The 21,805-nt window shown below is 37.7% G+C and overlaps 1 protein-coding gene across 10 annotated transcripts in view; it reads left to right on the top strand.

The window, feature by feature from the left end:
* The window catches only part of LOC128746179 (protein unc-13 homolog 4B), a 110,175-nt gene extending 88,620 nt beyond the window's left edge, over positions 1 to 21,555 (top strand). For all 10 annotated transcript variants that reach the window (XM_053843290.1, XM_053843283.1, XM_053843262.1 and 7 more), the window contains 8 exons: positions 7,746 to 8,086; positions 8,148 to 8,355; positions 16,894 to 17,711; positions 17,765 to 18,263; positions 19,991 to 20,524; positions 20,579 to 21,021; positions 21,080 to 21,273; positions 21,331 to 21,555. In XM_053843290.1, coding sequence (XP_053699265.1) covers positions 7,746 to 8,086; positions 8,148 to 8,355; positions 16,894 to 17,711; positions 17,765 to 18,263; positions 19,991 to 20,524; positions 20,579 to 21,021; positions 21,080 to 21,273; positions 21,331 to 21,422 — 3,129 coding nt within the window. In that variant the 3' untranslated portion in view covers positions 21,423 to 21,555. The remainder of the gene's footprint in view (positions 1 to 7,745; positions 8,087 to 8,147; positions 8,356 to 16,893; positions 17,712 to 17,764; positions 18,264 to 19,990; positions 20,525 to 20,578; positions 21,022 to 21,079; positions 21,274 to 21,330) is intronic.
* Positions 21,556 to 21,805: the final 250 nt, after the last annotated feature.

The following is a 21,805-nucleotide window of genomic DNA, read 5'->3' as shown; positions in this document are numbered from 1 at the left end:
GTTAGTATGAGTGCGATTTACCAATAATTCACGTGAATGTTACATGAAAAGTGTGATGGATGAGAATTACCAATGTAAGCTGGAGCCCAAACCGGAGAAGCATACTCCAAAATGCTGTGTACGAGAGTGCAATACAGCGTCTTGAGGCAAAAAATGCCAGTGAATCCAGACGCATGACGTTGCATAAAACCAAGGACTATATAGGAGAACTGTGGGTAAGACGAACAGGGCGGATAAGACGGACGGGTGGTTGATTCTACTAGTTAAGCATTAAAATTCGTATATGTTTTGATGGGCATCCAACCATCTTGCTATCTCATGATGTCTGAACGTTCCCATTTAGAATTTTCAAATTATGTTAAAGTACAGAAAAACTAAAAATTGGGAGTGATTCTGATTCTGAAATTAAGGGGTTATATACAGCTAGGACGCTTAAAAAAGTGGATTTTTCTAGAATTTTTTTTAGAGAAAACCCTTTTAAACTAATTAAAGTGAAAATTTGTATACATGTTACAGTAGCTTTTGACTGCATTTTAACATATGGGTCATTCCACGTCAAGTGTCCGACTCACCTGTAATCGACCTTCTCGGATTTTCACCAAACTCGGCCAGATTGTTGGTCTTAGGAAGCGAAAATCCCAAGTTTGGTGCCGATTGGACTTTCCCTCGATTTTTGGGAAGCCACCCCCCCCTCCCCCCGCCTTTTATTAGAAAAAGCATCATTTTCGTCAAATTCGCTTATTTTCTTTTGCTTATAACTTCGTAAATATTCAATTTAGAAAAAAACTTTGTTCTACATTTTCATGGGAAATCATCTGAGGAATCCGAAAAAAATATTAGTTTTTTGCGGCAGTGCTGCCAAATACTTTTATTTTCGATCTGAAAACTAAATTTGTATTTTTCTCTCAATAAGTACAATTTGATCCCAAAAATTTCAACACCATCATGTTCCTCAGACTTTTTTACATAAGAATTACTCAAAACCACGAGATGTTCCGTCCCGTTCTCGAGATTTGCTTGTTTCTTTATTTGCTTATTGGTAGGAAGTTTCATTTTGTTTACAGTTTTGCATGAGACCCATATGTTAAAATGCAGTCAAAAGCTACTGTAACATGTATACAAATTTTCACTTTAATTAGTTTAAAAGGGTTTTCTCTAAAAAAAATTCTAGAAAAATCCACTTTTTTAAGCGTCCTAGCTGTATATAACCCCTTAATTTCAGAATCAGAATCACTCCCAATTTTTAGTTTTTCTGTACTTTAACATAATTTGAAAATTCTAAATGGGAACGTTCAGACATCATGAGATAGCAAGATGGTTGGATGCCCATCAAAACATATACGAATTTTAATGCTTAACTAGTAGAATCAACCACCCGTCCGTCTTATCCGCCCTGTTCGTCTTACCCACAGTTCTCCTATATAGTCCTTGGTTTTATGCAACGTCATGCGTCTGGATTCACTGGCATTTTTTGCCTCAAGACGCTGTATTGCACTCTCGTACACAGCATTTTGGAGTATGCTTCTCCGGTTTGGGCTCCAGCTTACATTGGTAATTCTCATCCATCACACTTTTCATGTAACATTCACGTGAATTATTGGTAAATCGCACTCATACTAACCAGTTTACGTGCGATTCCGTTAAATTTTATCACCTTTTCTATTAACTAGTACAGGAAGTTCATGTCAGTTGCTGTACAGAAGTTTACACGATTTTTCACGTGGATGCGACGTGGCAATTTTTTAGAGTGTAAATCTTTGCGATTGAGCGAATTTAGAAAAACTTTTTGTGATTCGCCTTGCGTTAGCTGCCGTGGAATGATCCAGTCTATCTTCTTATAGCGAATTTGTTTATTCAATCCGAATAGGAACCGGATGAATTTTTTGTGTTCATTTGCTCCTGTCGGACAGATAAAATTCATCCAGTTGCAATCCGGATTGAATAAACAAATTCGCTATTAGTTACACAGACCGTTGTCTGTTGATTTATCTGAATATCCTCTTAGCCAAGCGCGTCAAACAGCAGCGTCTGTTTATCTTCTACTATGGAAACTTAATTCCAAATGACCAGATCAATCATATTGCATTTAACGAAACCAAACAAGCATGAACAGTTCCTAGTTAATTGCATAGGTTTTTGCTCGTATCGTTAGATTCATGATTTGACAGATAAACAAATGAGTGTGAGTTACCTTGGCCACACTCTTAATTGAATTTCTCTATCTTCGACCTTATTGTTCGACCTTCGGTTATGTGGAATGCTCCGAACCAGGGATAGTTCGATCACTGACTAAATTTTAATTCATTGGACAGTACCGTATCAGCCGAGCAAAATTTGACATAATTGTATATGGAACATTTGTAGAACTAGTTATTATCTCCAATATGGCTGAATGAAGTCACTAATGAGGTACTAGCATTGTAGTACCTTAAATACAAAGGATACAGTAAAACTATTTTCAGCAAAATTGTAGATAATAACTAGTTCTACAAATGTGCCATACACAATTTTGTCAAATTTTGCTCGACTGAGACGGTACTGTCAAATGAATCTAAATTTATTCAAGGTGATCGAACCACCCCTGCTCCGAACTCCTGTATCTGATGTCGTGGAAAGTAGCACCTCGTTAGCTTCGAAATCCGTAATTGGCCATTCAATTTCACAGAACGAACTGTGTTTTTACGATCCTTCAAAACTTCGTTTTGATTTCAACTTTTAAATTTAGCTTTAATTTTCAACAAAATTTTAAAAACTTTGATTATATAGAAATTCAAAATTCAATAATATTTGTCATGTCAATGTTTAAATGGCTTATTCTTGTTTACGGCCGAATCCTGCATTCGTACGAATAGTTGGATTTGAACGAATCAGAAAGCACTATTCTCGTATTGGAATGAACAAAAGGAAAGGACGTTCGAACGTTCCAGTTGATTCGAAAGAAAACAAGAATACAAATTGGTTTTACCTACTTTCAAACGAATATGATTCGAACAGACACAAGAATAAGGGTGATTATCGCACAACAGTGGAATCACGATACATATGAACTACCCAGAAAACTTCTCGCACTTTGTCGTATTCCTGAAAAGAAGCGGATCGTATTGCGAGTACATTGAAGTCGCTTTTTACGCGGTTTGTTTTTTACGCGAATTTTGGAATTTACGCGGTTTTTTATGCGAATTTCGGAATTCACGCGATTTTCGGAATTTACGCGGATGTGCTCAAAACGTTTATTTTTTTGCGTAGTGTTAAAATCCACAAAGTTTTTTTATGCGAAATTTTGGTTTTTTTACGCGAATTTTGGAATTTACGCGGCTTTTTTTACACGAATTTTGGAATTTACGCGGGTTTTTTACGCGAATTTCGGAATTTACGCGGTTTTTCTACGCGGTTTTGATTTACGCGGGACGTATCCTTCGCGTAAAAAGCGACTTGAGTGTATTTCCGTTTGAATTATGCCAGAAATGTAGATATTAAAAAAAATAAAGGTATTTTAGTTGCAGTTCGATATCTAACTATCAAATTGTTTTGACTTTGAAGTCTGATGAACAAAATTCAGAATGTCAGAATTCAGAAGAACACTTCATCGAAATACAGCGCCAGGACTTATCTATATGCTTGAATAATAAAATTGAAGAAATAAAAATATTGCCAGTAAATTTGAAGCATTCTGGTCTTACAGAATTATTTCGGTACATGGCCAAAACAAAATTGTAACCCCTGGAAATGTGACAACAACAGGAAAAAACCAAGTTAATGTCTATACAATTTACGAACGCAAAGCGGAAAATCGGAACGAAGACGATTTTTTTAAATGTCAACTGTTCATATGTCATATATCTATATGTCCAGAAGTATCCTAAAATGATTTTTTCTCAACTGACGTGACCAAATTAACGCTATGGCTTTAGCCCTGAATCGAAAGAACTCACTATCTGATGGTAGCCGTTTCAGACGAACATTTTATAAGAAGATAAATCCAACCGAGCAAGAGCTACAATATATATCAATAGATTAAATATTAAATATGTCTCATTCCAATCTGGCATGAAAGTGATTTACATTTTCTAAATCAAAGAGCACACCTCAGATAATAAAATGCATAACCATGTTATGTAACTGAAAACATTATTCACCGAAATACGCTGCTACCGTAATTGTATACGTAGACTACTTTCTTCCTATCCGGTTTGCCTGACCTACCAGAACGATGACCTGTTGTAAATCGGTGTTCTAAATCGCTTCTATTTTTGCCATCACACGTCAATACTTGGGAAAGTGCATTTTATTTGTCCATATTCTCAATGCATTTCGCAAACAATTCGATATTTGCATTGAGTTGCGTGTAACAGTTCGAATTTCACTTCAACCGTCCGAGAATTATTTATAGCCTTTGTAGAAGTTTTTTTTTGCAAGTTTTCCCTCTAGTGTGATTAAATACCGTTGATGAAGGAGAGTTTTCTTTTGGTGTCCGGCATGATCAGAAGATTGTCGTAGTTCGCGTCATTTAGTTTTAGCGATTGCTCTAAATGCGTATATCCTCCGACACTATCAATAAACAAAATTTTTTCGTATTCACTGTTTAATGTAGTCTAGATCGTAGTTACGTTTAAAATAATACTTCTGTGTGAGTTAGTGTCTTATGTTATTAGAAAGGCAACGCGCAGATTCAAAGAACGTTCGCTCTCAGAAATGCTTTATGTTGAGATGTCCATCCGAGCTGGCTAGTAGAAGGTAGAAAGGTGACTAAAAAATTTGAGAATTTTTCTTCTCACTGACCGGATCTTTTGAACTTGAAAGTGTGTGAAGTTGTCAGGGGGAGAAAAGCGTGAAACTGAATGAATGTACACTCAGTAAAGAGCGTTTCAGTGGGAAAATGAAGATCATTCAGTAGTAAATTAAAAATATGCATGTACATTTTTAGTTCAAGTGCGAAGGTAGACTTTTTTGATCGGTCAGCGGTTTGCTGCTGCAAAATCATAAGTTCAGTATAGAATATCGAATATTTATGTGAAGCAGTTATCATAAAATTGTTTGAATCGATTACCCTCGATGGTCGCTGTATTTGTGTTTGTCACTTAAAATAGCGTGCTTAATTATCGCTTAGTTTCGCGTAATTTTTATCCTCATAGTAGCATGATTGAGACTTGAATTTTCATTTCAGTAAGATTGCATCAACAGGATCCACTTTAAAATATATGGATGCTTTTGTAAAATCAAATAAATCGTGCTTTTCAGTATGAAATTCATAATGCAAAAGCCGAATTTATAATTTGATCGCGTTTTATATACGATTTAGGTAATTTAGTTTAAAAAAGGATTTATAGGTATTTGTTGTGGCACACTTCTAGAAACGTAAATTGAAATGATGTTGCTAGTTGAAGTGAAGTTGCAGTTTCGATCTTCAATTTTGTGATAGCACTCACAAGTTAACTATGGCTGTAGGTTCGATCCCCAATATAATCATACCTCGATAACAAGAGCATCGGGTTTATTCTGGATTCGGTATTCTACGTTCATTGAACGATAAAGCCTTTTGCCAGGGTAAGTTGCAAGATTTTGTTTGTTTCGTGGATCGTGAGAAGATTTATTTACTTACGCCTAACTACCATCTACTTTCGCTAACCAGTTCAAGTAATTTAGCAAAATTTGCTGTATTGAATATAAAATTAAAGAAAAAGAATGCAAAACATGCATACAATTTGAAGATAAAATACAGAAGTAAAGTATTGGTGCTAAATTTCGTTCTTGGATTCACCTATTGCCTTTATTCGACACATTTCGTAGCCAACTGTTAGTGCAAAGGACTATTTCGGGGTTCGTTTTACGACGCTGTTGACTCTAACAATCGCGATCAGTCTAGATTCGAACTTACGACGACTGTTTTGTTAGATCAGTGTCGTATTTAGAGCTAAATATAAAATTGGGATCCACTGAAGAAAAATCCTAATCTGCCTGGGAGGAAAACCAAGCCCCTGACATGACGCCATGTTTTCGTGAAAAGAGCTCGCTCCCTAAATGCTTTAATAGCTGGTGCTATAGCTGGTGCGAGCATCTCACGAATCACTTGAACACCTATCCGGAACACTTATTGGATGCGACGTGTCGATTTTTTAGGTTGTGGAAAAAGTCAATTTAAGTTGACACATCACATCACTTGAACTTGTCCATTGTTACCATACATAAGTGCGGTAAAATGCGGGTCTGATGAAGTCATGAGGTCCGAAATTTCTAGGCACGATATGATTGTTCAGCAGGGTCACAATTTCTAGAATATCGCTTTTCCACTTTAATAGTTTAGCAGCGAAGATAGCTCTAGAAGCCTCATTGTTGTTAATGAAGAACATGTTAATATTTAGTACATTATATATGTCTTCATATGGTAGAAAATTTCAAGAATCGGTTTACGAAAGAAATCTCAATGCTTGTCTGATGAATCGTCGTTGCAAGGCTTCGGTCCTTGATATCCAGAGTTGTGTAGGTATATGTACTACACACTATAGAAGCTGTAACAAGGATTGAGGCAAAGTATACATTGAGAAAACTTTTCGTATGACTTCTATGTGTCCCACACATAGATTTTGCAATGTGCCCGATAAAAGAAGTTTATGTGCCATACAGATATCTTTTATGTGTACGCGAAAAATTTTGCACATACTATTAATTTTCATGTGTACTACTGGTCGGATTTTGTTTATGAGACACATGAAAATCACAGGAAATTTCTTATGGAAATTTACCATAAATTATGTGCAGAATATTTTGAGGGATAGGGAGTGCAGATAGTACGGACAGTACGGTCCCAAGTTTCGGTTTGCTTTTGATATAGGCTGTTTTATGGTATTTTGGACAGGGGTTACGCGTGTGGTATTTTGGGCATTTCCATTTGATTTTGCCGTAAATGTCCAAAATAGAGTTCACGTCAAGCCTGTCCAAAATGAATCACCCTAATGTTGGAATAGTAGTTATGGAAGATAAACTTCAAATCCAGGTACACTCCCAAGTCTTTGACATTGGCAATATATTCAGAAAGTCCTTTCGACCTTACATGCATTACAATTCGGACTCGAGTATCTGGGTAATTTTTTTAAATGTGTTAACGTTGAAAACGTGTGTACCATTGAAAACAATTTTTTTTTTCATCCGGATAATTGAGTCCGACCTGTATAACAAAACAAAGTTTCCAATGTATTTGAATAGCAGAATATTTATGCAATATGCTGGTTTCAACAAAATAGATTTTATCTTATCGATTTTTTAACGATTTTACCGCAAAATCTCAGTAGAATAGCGGTTTGGTTTCAGTTCAGTATTTTCTATCAATAGACATAAAATTATTTAATTGATACGTGGATCAGAACAGTGTTATGAAAGACATAATGAGTTCCTATTCATTACCTCGTTTACTTGGTGGTGGTGGATTGAGCAGCAATCACAAGTTTAACATGAAATTTGGAACAATTCGTATTTCCAAGTCGTTTCGCGAAAAACGTTCAAAATCCATCGCTCGAACAGATGACCTATATGCTCGCACAAAATGCCAAACGTCAAAGGATATTTACGATATGCTTCCCATTCCGGTGATAAACCGCTGTGGGACCCTACACAAGAATCAATTTCGTGGTGTTAAAAAGGATGTTATGGAAAGACAAGCCAGCATGATTGTTCACTCTATGACTGTAGGCAATCATTTTACTTGTTATTTTAAATTTTCAGTTATTTCATGCTACGATATTTTTCAACAGATCGAAGAGCTGTATGAAGAAATTCTGTACGAGATCATTCACAACATCGGTTGTGACGACGAAGACCTGACTGAGGATACTCTGATCCATTATGTCCAAGATGCATTTAAAATATCCAACGAAAAGCATTTGGAAATTTTCCAATCAGCCCGCAGCAAGGAACCTCCGGAAATATGTCTCAACGTTGAAATAATCGAAGCAAAAGAACTAGAACCCAAAGATTCCAATGGACTGTCAGATCCATTTGTAACCATGTACATCGCCTCAAATCCAACTCACCGGTATAATACATCAGTTAAATCGGCTACCTTAGATCCAGTGTGGGAGGAACATTTTTCACTGTAAGTTTCATTTTTCTTTCTAATCAATATCCTCAAATAAAAATTGATTTTGCTGTGATAGGCCTATTGACGAGAATGCAAATGATGCCAATCTAATTGTGGAAGTTTGGGACTTCGATCCAGCAGAAACAGTCAAGGAAAAAATGAACAAAGTTTTCGATGTGAAAGGCGTGCGTGGTCTAAGAAAATTAATGAAAGAAATTGCTGTCACGGCTTCCACAGGAAAGCACGATAATGAACTGATCGGACGTGCTAGTATACCGTTAAAGGTAAGTGATCCCGGACGTACCCAAAGCGTTTTTAGGTGCAAAGAGACTCACTACTACAAAATATAATTTTATTCATGAGAAATCGAGGGTTGCTTACTTTAAAACGCTGTATCTGTGGATCAGCAGCTACTCGCATAGCAGTCCCATTTTCTAAGGAGTTTCCAATGGGACTGTTATGCAAGTAGCGGCTGTGTACTCATTGAAAAGCAAATGCAAATTTAGTTTTAAATCAAATTTTAAAAAATATTTGGCCACTGCAGCTCAAAACTTATATTTTTCCGGATTTCCTTTGAAAATCTGAAAATATTTTCTTTCTAAACCTAATATTTCCAGAGATATAAACAAAACAAAAAAAAGGAATTGACAAAAATGGATCTTCTCTCATTAATCGAGGTGAACATCTCCCCTCAATCGGTATCAAACTTAGGTATTTTACTTGGTGATCTGAAATGAACAATCTGACAAAATTTTTATTCAAATCCGAGAAGGTCCATTACACGCTTGAGCTTTTTTTCGGTAACTTCACATAAAATGACCCGCATACTCTTTTATAATAGAACCACCTCCGGAATTGGCCATTGTGGTCCTAGGTGCATTATGTGTTTCAGGTTCATTGGTTCAGGTCGCAGATTGACCATATCCCCCGAATTCACTTAAGCCTCTCTAAAATGGTCGGTAATGGGCATATGTTGAAAAAAAAAACCTGATTTAATCCACCTAGTGGTGAAAGGGACCTTTGTTTTACGGTCTTACTTACTATTTGAGATAGAAATCAGCACACCTTCGGAACATAATGCATCTATTGGTTAACATTGCGTAATGCGTTGCTTTACATAAAATTTTTGGAAATTGAATAAGTTTACAAAATTTGAACAAAATAGGAGCAGTTATAAATTTTGATAGATCCTTTTTTCATGAAATTGCTGAGTAAGTTTAAGTAAGTTGTTACTAATTTGAGTAAGTGCAAGTAAAAGATTAAGTTGTAAGAGGAAATATTATTCTTTAGCAAACACATTGCGTATAGTAAAGATCTAGTATATTGGTTTTTGAACTATGAACATTAATACTTTAAATTGTTGGGAAAATAGATCAGCATAATTACATTTTACATTTTACAAATTCATCTACAATAAATAAGATTTTTCCATCTTAGCTGAAGAGATAGAGGGTTACTGTCTTCAGCATAATTTCTTGTATTAACGGGTGACAACTAAAATTTTGGAATTTTTTCTAGGCCCCCATACTTCACAACAAACGAGCTCAGCAAGAAATGATAGTATGTATGTGTTAACTTATAACTTGACTTTTTTGCTTAACGTAAGAACAACTTAACACGAACAAACAAGACACATCACTTATGGTTCTTACAAAACATTAAAATTACCTTTTTCGCTAACCGGTTTCGGGTTTAATCCAACCCATCTACGGAGCGGTGGTCGACTGCATACGCATTGTGATTTGTTGTCTGCTACAGATTCAATTTCGTCAGTTGGAAGAGAGGCGATGAGATGAGCGCCTCATCTTCATTCATTAAAAGTCGATCGGCGGTGCTGATGTACATCGATTCCCACGCATTTAAATGAGAGGATTTTCTCACATTTTTTAGCAGCTTTGCGTTCCCCCAATCAATTTCATGTTGGAGGCAGATAGAATGCATCGCTACACTCGAATCATTGGTCCTTTCATTTTCCACAGCTTTTTTATGTTCTTTTAGCCGAGTTTTAAATTTTCGACGGGTTTGTCCGATATACACCGCTGGGCAATCCTTACAGGGGATTTCGTAGATACCCGACCGTTCTTCGGGCGGAACTTTGTCCTTTTGATTGTTTAGAAGCTCCTGTAATGTATTACCGCTTTTATGAACCACATGGAAGCCGTGCCGCTTGAGAATTTTCCTAATGTGGTTCGTCACTTTAGGGTAAAATGGTAAACTGATTCTGTGAATTTGCTCTTTTTCCGGCTGTAAAGTGGTGGTGTCTTGACGCTGTTTTTTACGGATATGTTTACCGATTATTTTATCCACAAAACTCTTGTCGTACCCATTTAATTCAGCCGCTTTCTGAATTTTTTGGCTTTCGGCTGCAAAGTCCTCCCTCTCCATGGGTATATTGATTGACAAATTCACAGAATCAGTTTACCATTTTACCCTAAAGTGACGAACCACATTAGGAAAATTCTCAAGCGGCACGGCTGGCACTAAGCAATGGCACTCACAGATTCTTATGAACATACATATGCCAGAAACGCAGTTTACATTAGTCTTTGATCTGATAATCTGATATAGTCCTACGTCACCCTTTCGTACAACCCTTAGGGCTGTATACCTTGTAGTATTTTGTTTTGTTTATGCTTGCCTTGTTTTGCTTAAAATGACGTCGAAACAAGAAGCATTTCGAGAGCGCGTTGTACACTTCTACGAACTGCCACAGAAATCTCGGCAAAAAGTATACGGTACAACATGTAAAAAGCGAATATGTTGCGGCTTCGACTGTTTACCATATCCTAAGATGGCCAACAACTATTCGCAAGCAAGGTGGTGGAAGACCAGTCAAAATTATGGGCGCAGAAGGACATCGTTCTCTTTCACGTTTCTTCAACAACAAGCCCTCTGATTTGGCTATCAATTAAGATGCAACAGACGAATGTTTGAAGAAAATGTTGATCCCGTTTCTACAAAAACTTCATGCGGATGGACGCATCATCGCATTACGCCAAAAAAACACAATCGTCCCATTCGATCCCATTTTTACTCAAAAACCACGACCCGAAAAATCTGTCTCAGTGCGCCCAATCGAAGATTTCTCCGGGATTTCGAGTTCCTTGGTATACAAAAATAACTGGAGAACCACGAATTGACATAACGGCCGGTTTCGACGTCAAACGAAAGCTTCACCGAACAGCCGATTACGGACCGTTTTCAAATGTACACTAATTTTTTTTCAACAATTGATAATGTATCTTTAATTTCGGTAAATCCGATCTTCTTCAAGTATCGTTGTCTTTTTTTGACAGCTTGAGAAAAAAATTCCAAAATTTTAGTTGTCACCCGTTATTATGCTCTAAAACTTTGCGGAACACATCAATATGTTATATTGAAATTGAAGATTTTTTTTATTTCACTTTTAGGAGGATTAAGCAAAATTTAAATTCTACCATATGATAGAGTTTTTAATTTCAAGAAACTCTTCCAAAGTTTCGAATAACCTAAAACCAAGTTTCCCCAGTCAAAACTCTAGTGTGCACGTTTTTTTGGTTTGGAGCTATTGTGCGCGCGAGTAACCGTGTTACAAAAGTTGGCGCAAGTGTTTGAGGGTTAATATCTTTTGATCGGCAAAACCAATTCTTCTGAAATTTTGCAAATATGTTTGCAACATTTCAACCTTTAATTTGATGCCAAAATAATTTAAACTAGATAAATTATCTTAGGTGAAATCGTTATCAATTATAGTAAATTTTAATGCGTTGTATACGATTGCTCATAACTTTCAAATTAAACGTCCAATCAAAAAACAAATCAATAGTGATATATTAGACTATATTATCTTTCAAATGAAACTAATAGCGCATAAATCGAGTTGGCCATCTCTGAGAAACAGGCGATTATTATTACCTTGTCAAAACAGGTTTTTAAGCATAACTTTTAACCTTCCTAGTGCATTGGGGTCGTTTTCGACCCATCGGCATACTTACAAAGCTTGATACTCAGTAACGGTACGAGCTAGAGACTTGAAATTTTCTGACTTTTCCTAACTTTGGAAAATTAGCATTGTGGGGAAGTTTCAGCTTTCAGCGACATCTAGAAGAGCCACAGCAAAAAAAGTTACATATTATGCATTAAGGGTCGAAAACGACCCAAGCTTTGAAATTGCTCTCATTCATCCATTTTCAATCCGAATTTCGTTTTCTTTACCTCGTTTGAAAAATATGGCCAAAACCTAGCACCCAAGGTATGTTGGGGAATATTTGTTGACTGATGGCCACTTCTGCGTCGGTTCCGGAACACCCACTACCAGGTCCCGGGGAATATTTTTATATTTTGAGATAATTCATTTTGCGGCACATCAAATCACATTGGCTTGATAAAATAAGACTAGTGGAAGTACAATGGGGACATTTTGGACCCGAATGGCCACTTCCCCATCGGTTACGGAACATCCGGTACCTGGTTTTTGAGGCCATTTTTGAATTTTAGGATGATTTCTATTGCGGCACGTCAAATTTCATCGCATTGATAACATAAGACTATTGAAAGTATAATAAACACATGTTGAAGGCAAATGGCCACATCAGCATCGGTCCTGGAACACCCGGTACCCGGTTTTTGGGGACATTTTTGTATTTTAGGATAACTCATAATGCGACATATCAAATCACATCGGCTTGATAAAATAAGACTGATGGAAGTATAACAATGTCATTTAGAAGCCAAATGGTCACTTTACCATCGGTACTGGGTCATCCGGTACCAGTTTCGGGGGACATTTTTGGCTTTTGATATAATTCACTATGCGGCACCTCAAATCACATCGGGTTGATAAAATAACAACAATGGAAGTATAATGGGGCGTCAGTCGCATATAATCCGGTACCCGGTATTTATACCGGGGGCTTCCATTAGTGTTATTTCATCAATCCAATGTGATTTGATGTGCTGCATGATGAATTATCCTATCCAAAAATGTTCTCATAAACCGTGCACCCGAAGTTTCGGAACAGTTCGTTAACTGTCTTATTTGTTCAAGGCGTTGTGATTCGATGTGCCGCACGATGAGTTATTTCAAAATCCAAAAATGTCCCGCGGAACCAGGTACCGGATGTTCCAGAACCGGTGGTAAAGTGGCCATTTGGCTTTTAAATGACCTTATTTTACTTCCATTAGTCTTATTTAATCAAGCCGATGTGATTTGATGTGTCGCAAGATGAGTTATCCTAAAATACAAAAATGGGCCCAAAGCTGATGTGGCCATTTGCTTTCAAAATGTCTTTATTATACTTTCAATAGTCTAATGATATCAAGCTGACGTAATTTGACGTGTAGCAAGATAAATCATCCTAAAATTCAAAATTGTCCTCAAAAACCGGGTACCGGATGTTCCAGAACCAATGAGGAAATGGCCGCTTGGGTCCAAAATATTCCCATTGCACTTCCATTAATCTTATTTTATCAAGTCAATGTGATTTGATGTGCCGCAAAATGAATTATCTCAAAATATAAAAATGTCCCCCGGGACCTGGTAGTGGGTGTTCCGGAACCGACGCAGAAGTGGCCATCAGTCAACAAATATTCCCCAACATACCTTGGGTGCTAGTTTTTGGCCATATCTTTCAAACGAGGTAAAGAAAACGAAATTCGGATTGAAAATGGATGAATGAGAGCAATTTCAAAACTTGGGTCGTTTTCGACCCTTAATGCATAATATGTAACTTTTTTCTAATGCATTAGGAAGGTTAAACTAATTGTTTGTTTCTAACAAAACTTCCTGAAAAATTTAGTGTTAATAAGAGCTTTTATTTGGTACTAAGATCGTTGAAATCGGTTGTGAGGTTGCTGAGAAAATCTTGTTACGTAATTTTCACATTTTTACTTATAACTTTTAAACGAAAGGGGCCAACCATAAAGTACGTCACGCTTATAGGGGAAGGGGGGGGGGGTTGACCTATTCGTGACGATTTGTGACTCCATTATTCTTCTAGTATGAACTCTCCATTAAAAGGATTTTCAGAATATGCTGTACACCACTGAAGAGCTCCTTGAGTACCGTCCTGCCCAAAAAATTTTTGCGACCGCAAATAGCAGTGACGTGGACATGCGCAAAACATTAATCGACGACACATCAGCGAATTCTGAAGCGTATCCGTTCGCAGCATGTGGAGATCATCTTCAAAGCCGTAAATCGATGAGCTCGAAAATGTTCCTTTTTTATTTACTGAAGTTCATATTTGGTATTTGATGAATTGGCTGAAGTAAATTATATGATAGCTTGAAATAAAAAGGTTGGGATATATATTTAACCGTTATGTGTGCGACAAAAAATACACCCTTTAGCAGGGCGACAAGAGGAACCCAGGTACCCAAAATTAATGCTGTTATAACATCAACAATTTTAAACCGATTTTGATGAAATAGGTGTCATTTGATTCGTTAATATTCGTTTTATATTATTTGGCCATTAAAAGGCATATGGGGCCTGAAAATTCGGAATTCCGACAGAGTGTCCGCTGTGAGGTAGAGAACTGATTGTTTTGCAGGAACATCAGTCATGCGGATATCAAAATTCTAGAAATTCATTCAGTGAACTATTTCATATAATGAGATGAATCAGTAGGTTCCTGCGACGTCATGGGTGGCCAGTCTAGGATTGGAGATAAAACCTAGCAATATGGGTATAGAAGTTCTTGGAAATAGTTCGGTAGGTGATATTTTTTACATTTTGATGTATTTTGATTGGTTATTTTGAAAATGGCTTCTACAGCGTCACAGATGATAGTCTAAACTGGCCATATCAGTTCAAAACATCTAAAAGATCCGCTAAGCCAATTCTAATATTGGCTTAGGCACCAAACTGGCCATTTGTAACCCTACAGAAACATAATTCTGAAATGGCCAATGCGATCTAAAGTAACCAGTTTATATCATTAGGTGAAGAAGGGTCCATAATGTCAAGTTCAATGCTGATAGCTGATATTCTTTCAAAACAAGCGGCTTCCCACCTTTTACCGGACGTTGCTCGGGAATTACCGATTCCCGCGAACTACTTGTCATTTGATGGATAAATGCTTTATCTAATCAAAACTAAATGAATATACGAATCAAATGCCACTGGTTTCATCTAAATCGGTTCAAAATAGCCAAAGTTATTATCATAGCAAATACCCTTGTCGCCCTCCTACGTAATAAAAAATTATTTTGAAGGATAGGGGGGGGGGTTTGCCGTGAGGTGACGTTCTTTCTCGGGGGGGGGGGGGGGGGGGGGTCATGAATGTGTGACAAAATGTGACAAGGGGGGAGGGGGGTTTAATTTTGGTCAAAATTTGCATGACGTACTGAATGGATGTCGCCAAACGTTGAACCACGAAACATCTCAATAGTGATATACTAGGTAATAATACCTTCCAAACAAAAGTAGTAGCGAATAAATCGGTTGAGCCATCTCCGAGAAACAGGCAATAGAAAATGAAGCGCACACACGTACATACATATACATACACACACATACAGACATTGCTCAGTTCCTCGAACCCTATCGATCGGTATATGTCACTCGGCCCTCCGCGCCTCGGTTCAATTTCATGTTTTTCGACCAATTCCTAAACCTTTGTTATAGTATAACAAAGGTAAAAATCAATAGGGTATTGTCGTTATCGTCGGGCCACTGTTATGGTGGGGCCATCACGATTTTACAGTTTTAGTAACTCATGATATCTATGATACAATCATTGTAAAACTTCTTACTGTGATAGCTAAGTTTTCACAATATTGTGAGTTTCAATCGTGTATTCAAAACACCCGTACTGAATTCAGTGACTAAATCTTCCAAAAAAAGTTTTCCACGCGCAATGAACTTTTCTTCAGGAAATGATTCATGAAATGCAATTATCGAGATAAATTTTGAAAATGTATGAAGTGTGTTGTGCTGCACACGTAGACTATAGAAAAATCACCTCCAGTAAGGTGTTTGGGAAGGCTAAGGTGAAATACTAGAAAAGCGCTATTTGTGCAGGTCGGGTCACTTGAGTAGTCATGGTTGGGCCACCATAATTTTAAGCGCAGAAGCGCAATAATCACTAGAGAATGTCAGTCACGTAAAATGTGATGAAATGAAGCAAAATTAATACGATAAGTACTTAGACTTTTGTTGTTATTTCATTGTAGTTGTACAATTCGGAAAAGGCGATTGTAGCAATACTGAATTTACAAGATCGCCAAAATTTCGCAAAAATGCAATTAAAAATAGGGTATGTGTACATATATGAGTCGTTGTTCATGGAATTCATTCTTTTCATGCCTCTATATAGAATTTCAATACGTATGTCTTAGATTTTCTGCGGTGGCCCAAGCTGTACAACATGGCCCGACTATGACAACATTTTTTGTCTTCACGTAAATGCCTATAACTTTTTTATTTTTCAAGCAATCAGTTCAAAACTTTCCGGAAATATATTTTATTCTTAGACCTTTGCAACGATGTATTTAGATTTCCAAAATTCCTTTTGAAACGAAAGTTATGGGCGAATTCCAAAACGTGGCCCAACCACGACGACACTTCCCTACTTGCTGTGATTTGCGTTCCTTTTGCAAGTAAAGGTTAGGTACCTATTTAAGATTTTAGATTTTTAAAATTTGGCTCAAAGGTGTTGGATAGCAATACAAACCGATCAGTGTACCATATTGATAACTTATTTTTTATAATAATGTTCAGCATGATCAGCGGTCCAAGTACATGCGAAAGCATTCACTAACGAGCAGCATTAATAATTTACAATGTTTTACACTATTTAAGTATAACCGATAAAGTTCATCACAATATACTTTTTCAGTCGATTCCCGCATCTGGTTTGGTTATGTGGTACAATTTGGACAAGAAGAACAAACTGAAGCGCCAGGGGACGATTCGTATAAGACTGAATTTTAGCTCGCAGAAAAACAACCAAGTTGCAGCACAAGAACATCGACATTTGCTGAGAATTTTACTTCTTCATGAACTCGAAACATCTAAAGTAGCGCAATACTGGTGGTCAGGAAAATTTACAGTGCAGGGCGAATTCGTCCTCACACAGCACTCGGCCCAGAGCAGTCTGTCCTCTACTGCAGTTGCGTTCATCCAATGGTCCGTGTATGCCTCAATTCATCTCGATCATCTGCTTTCGTTTAGTCTGTTCGATACCTTACTAGAAAAACTTATTCGTCCCATTCAAACAAAATCGGTTTCGGATGAAGAACTGAAAATGTTTTGGGAAGCTACTAAAAAACTTTTACCATCTTGCTTCTCAATCATTCGTAAACTACGCAAAAAAACCGCTGGAGATAAACTAGTCGTTAAAACGCTAACTGATGTCCTGAACATTCTTGCAAAAATTTCAAACTTAGTACCACCGGTAGAAATGGATTTGTTTCCTGTTCAGCAATATGGATGGATGCGACATGCGGATGATGACGAACCAAGTTGGAACATTAGAACAGCATTAGCTAATGCGGTGTCGTCAGGCACTGAAGATTGGTTCAACAGCATCAAAGAAGGCCATCATGTCGAGTCTGGAGTGGACGACGATCGTTTACAGAATCTAATCAAGATAATCCAGTTAGTTCGCTCAGATATCCAGCGCTCGATTGAATATTACGATAAAATTTTTCAAGAGTAAGTAAATATTCACATGCAGACAAATTTAAAATTAACTAGTTTTTTTCCAGAATTTTTCATTTCTTTTACACCAGAGAACTCTATATTGTGTATGAACTTAAACTAGCGGAGCTTATAAAACCCTGTGTAGAAGATATATGCCGAGAATTGAAGCGAATTGAAATTCCCGACTCTAATACTAGTGGGTCGGTAGATTACGAAAACATCAACATGGGGACAACTCTATTCGAATTATATGTGGTACTCAAACGATTTTCGACACTTGGTCCGGCGCTAAGCCCGGGGGAGTCTAACTTTGCGATCGATGAGTACCATCGTTGGTTCATGGCAGGAGTAACACATTGGCTTGACATAGCCGTATATAAAGCACTGACTAGAATCAACAAAGCAATCGAGCTCGACAGACTACAACCGGAGGATTCAACTGTGAAATATTCTTCTTCGGCAGTGGATACGTTGGCAATTTTCTACCAAATAAAAATTTTTTGGCAGCAGCTCGCCTGGCCAGATGTTGAAGGGGCCTATATTTTCGTAGCTAAGATAGTTGATGTAAGTATGATAAAAATTAATTTGGTTGAAATTTAGTAAAAATTAGAAAACTCATCAAGACCATTGAGAACTACTTGTCTGATTGGGGTTTTGAATAATACTTTGTGCGGGGGTATATGCTTCTTGATTAATGCAGCGGCGGTTTCCAACTTAACTGCACTACTAAATCATATTACATGAGTTGTTGTCAAAGATAATAGTCGCCGTCGTCGTTGGCATAAAGCCAGGATGGCTCGTGTTGTTTCAAGCAGTCGTCTTCTTCCAACTCGATCTTGGAAAATTCGTCGTCAATTTCATAGGCGTCCCAAAAGCTGCAAGTCGCTTTAGGCCTGGTCATTCTATTATTTCCGGTTTAGTATGAGAAGAGCACCTTACAGCGTGTCCGGTCTACCTACCGACTTTCCCCAGATGTACAATAGGAATTGTGTGATTCATACGCCACCGTTACTATCCTCTTTCAGTTTATACTCCGGACACAACAAGAGCGCGTGTGCCATCTATGAGCAGCGTCACAACTTTCGATCGGTATAAGGAACTAACGGTCTTATAATGGTTTGGTATTTTTCACCTTTGTACAACAACATATACTTCTTGATCATAACGTTGAGCAACGGACAAAGTAGATCCGATTTTCTTCTTGAATGTTCCGCTAGATCTTCTTACTTGTGTTGTTATCTGCGGTCACCAGCGACCTCTTCTCTTCTCTTCCAGATCCAACTAACAGCCACTTCCAGCTAACAGCCATCCCTGGCGATCCTTTGTAATTAATGACTATTTGATGCGTGGGCTCGTTGTATTCCCGGCAGTTCAGGCAAGATCAGTCGGATGGTGAAAATTTGGTCCATGGTAGTGTGATCTCTAAACCGCCCAATCGACTTCGAGGTACGATGTTAGTCTAACAAGCCAGTCGTCGTTAGTTCAAATCTTGGCTAGGCGGTACTTTCTAAATAGAGACAGTAGGATTATTGCACTAACTCCGTAATTGTCCTGTACTCTAACAGCCGTCTGCGAGTCTGTCATTAAAGGAGGCTCAAGTCTTAGAAAGACCGTTAAATCCATAGTTTTGCTTTTTAGTGGCGCGATCTCTTCATGAAGCCTGCCTAATAATCAATACTGTAAACCTTTGGACCAGGCTTGGTTTGCTCGGTTTGCTTTGCTTTTTGCTCTATGGATTACAGCGCCTCAGTCAAACAGAATTCGAAAAACTGATTTATATGGCAATTGTGGAGTAAATTATTATCTACAATATTGTGCTAGAGAAAGAATAATTTGATCTACAAAGGCGCAATGTCGTCAGTAGCAAAAAGAGCGCTCTCTTACAAAAGATAAGTGTTCAGCAGGCCCGCCCAGTTAGCTCCGGGGTACGATGCTGGTCTAACAAGCCAGTCGTCGTAAGTTCAAATCTCGACTGGGCGGTGCCGCTATTGAGTCAATAGAATCTTTACACTAACCCCCTAGTTTTCCTGTACCCTAATGACCGGCTGCGAAGCCTGTCGATAAAGAAGGATCAAGTTTTCTTAAGGACGTTTATACCCATGGCCCATGCTTTTTTTAAGTATTCAGCAGTATCGTAGATAATAACTCTACAATTACCAATTATGTTCTCTCTCTCTCTCTCTCTCTCTCTCTCTCTCTCTCTCTCTCTCTCTCTCTCTCTCTCTCTCTCTCTCTCTGAGAGCGAAAGAAAGTATTTTGTAAGAACAATAATTATTAATCATTATTTCCAGGACATCTGCCGTTGTTGTGTTTTCTATGCCGATCGTATGTCAGCGCGAGTTGAAAACTTGGGGATAGTTGAAAATGTCTACGAGAAAAAGTTCGTGGTAACGCAAGAATGGTGTCTGGCTATCAACAACATTGACTATATCCGACAAAGTTTGAGGCCCTTTGCAACTGAGCTAGGTGTCGATGACATTATCGCAAAGTTGTCAGAAGTGGAGAGTCCTATGGAAGCGGATCGTTGCGCGGATACCTTACGTGCTGTACTAGAAAATGCGATCGACACAGAACGAAATAAGATTTTGGATTTGGTTGAAAAATTGGCACGAAAAATGGCTCCACCGATGCGAAGATTCCTGGTCGAAGGAGCAGAACTTTTGCAGCAAGATTCGAATTCTATGGACCGTTTGATGATGTATATGGAAGAATCGCTCGCCATGCTGAACAGTGAACTGAATGAAATGAACTTTGAACGCGTTTTAGATGCAATATGGAGTGAACTAACAGCTATACTATATGATCTTATACAAAGCAATCTCGATGTACGTAATTAACTCTTGATCCTTCCATATTTGTTGATTTACTTTTTTTTGCAGAAACGCCGTCCGCCTGCTTTTTTTGCTAATTTACGCGATACCCTACATATAATGGTAGCAAATTTTAAGAGTACTCAAAACCGCGAATCCGAGGCTTCATCAGACAAAGAAACGTTGGCACACATTGAACGGCTTTTGCAGCTGCACGGTTATGAAACAACCGATCTTATTCATCAGTATTACCTCGATAGGCTAAAGGAACAGGAAGAAGGAACCGGCGAATCTTGCGGCATGTTAACAGTTCAGTGTTTCTTTAAAGAAAATGTTCTTGAATTGGAGATCATGAATGCTCGTAACCTAAAACCTATGGATGCAAATGGATCATGCGACTCATTTGTGCGGGTACATTTTATACCGGAAGAACGCTTTGTAGGAATAATTAAGCCTCGTACACACACAGTGACTAAATCTCTATTTCCACTTTTTGATGAGAAGTTTGTCATGTAAGTAATATATGTTAGTCTCCGTATCTCAAAACCTATAATCACTTTTTTTACTTAGCACGTTTACACAAGAACAGCGTGCCATAAAAAATGCAGTTATATTGTTCAGCGTAAAGGACAAGGATTTATTTGGTATGTCAAATCAATATTTGGCCGAATGTTGCATGTGTTTTAGCGACATTGCTGATATATCAGGTGAAAGCGGCAAGATTGAACAAAAGCATTTGAGACTTACTCGGCCTAATCGATTAGGTAGTGAACTGTGACATTTTGATTTGTGATTAATCTGATTTAAATTTAATTTTTTAGATACGGATTGTGTAAGGGCGCTGGAATACCGCCAAGGTGATAAACAAGCGAAGGACTTCCTTAAAAAACTAAGGCAGAAAATGGGGCAGTAAACAGGTGTCTCGATATGTGTATAAAATGCGTGTATATTTGTATTTATCGCATCTAGGTCATCAGTGCAGTGGAGCAAAGACGCGTTCGCCGTAAATTGCAGCTTTTCGAATAAACTTAATTTTTTACTGCTGCTGCATACTTCAATCTTTAATACGCGGTATATCACAAGTCTAGCCGTCTAAAATATCACTGTCTTCTAAGAATTGAATGTTATGAATAAAAAAAGCTTTTATGGCAGTCAAAATTCGATATTCAACCTATGAACTATTAGGTATTCAAAAAGTATTAGATGTCGCTATGAGTAGTGTAGTGAAGCCATGATAGAAGTTTCCAATTTCGGATAACGTTAAGGGGGCATAATACCTTTTCAATTTTTGAAAAC

Source organism: Sabethes cyaneus, chromosome 1, assembly GCF_943734655.1.
Source record: "Sabethes cyaneus chromosome 1, idSabCyanKW18_F2, whole genome shotgun sequence".
In the NCBI taxonomy this organism is placed as follows: domain Eukaryota; kingdom Metazoa; phylum Arthropoda; class Insecta; order Diptera; family Culicidae; genus Sabethes; species Sabethes cyaneus.
Note: the sequence above shows the minus strand (reverse complement) of the source record. Positions and strands in the feature narration are given on the sequence as shown.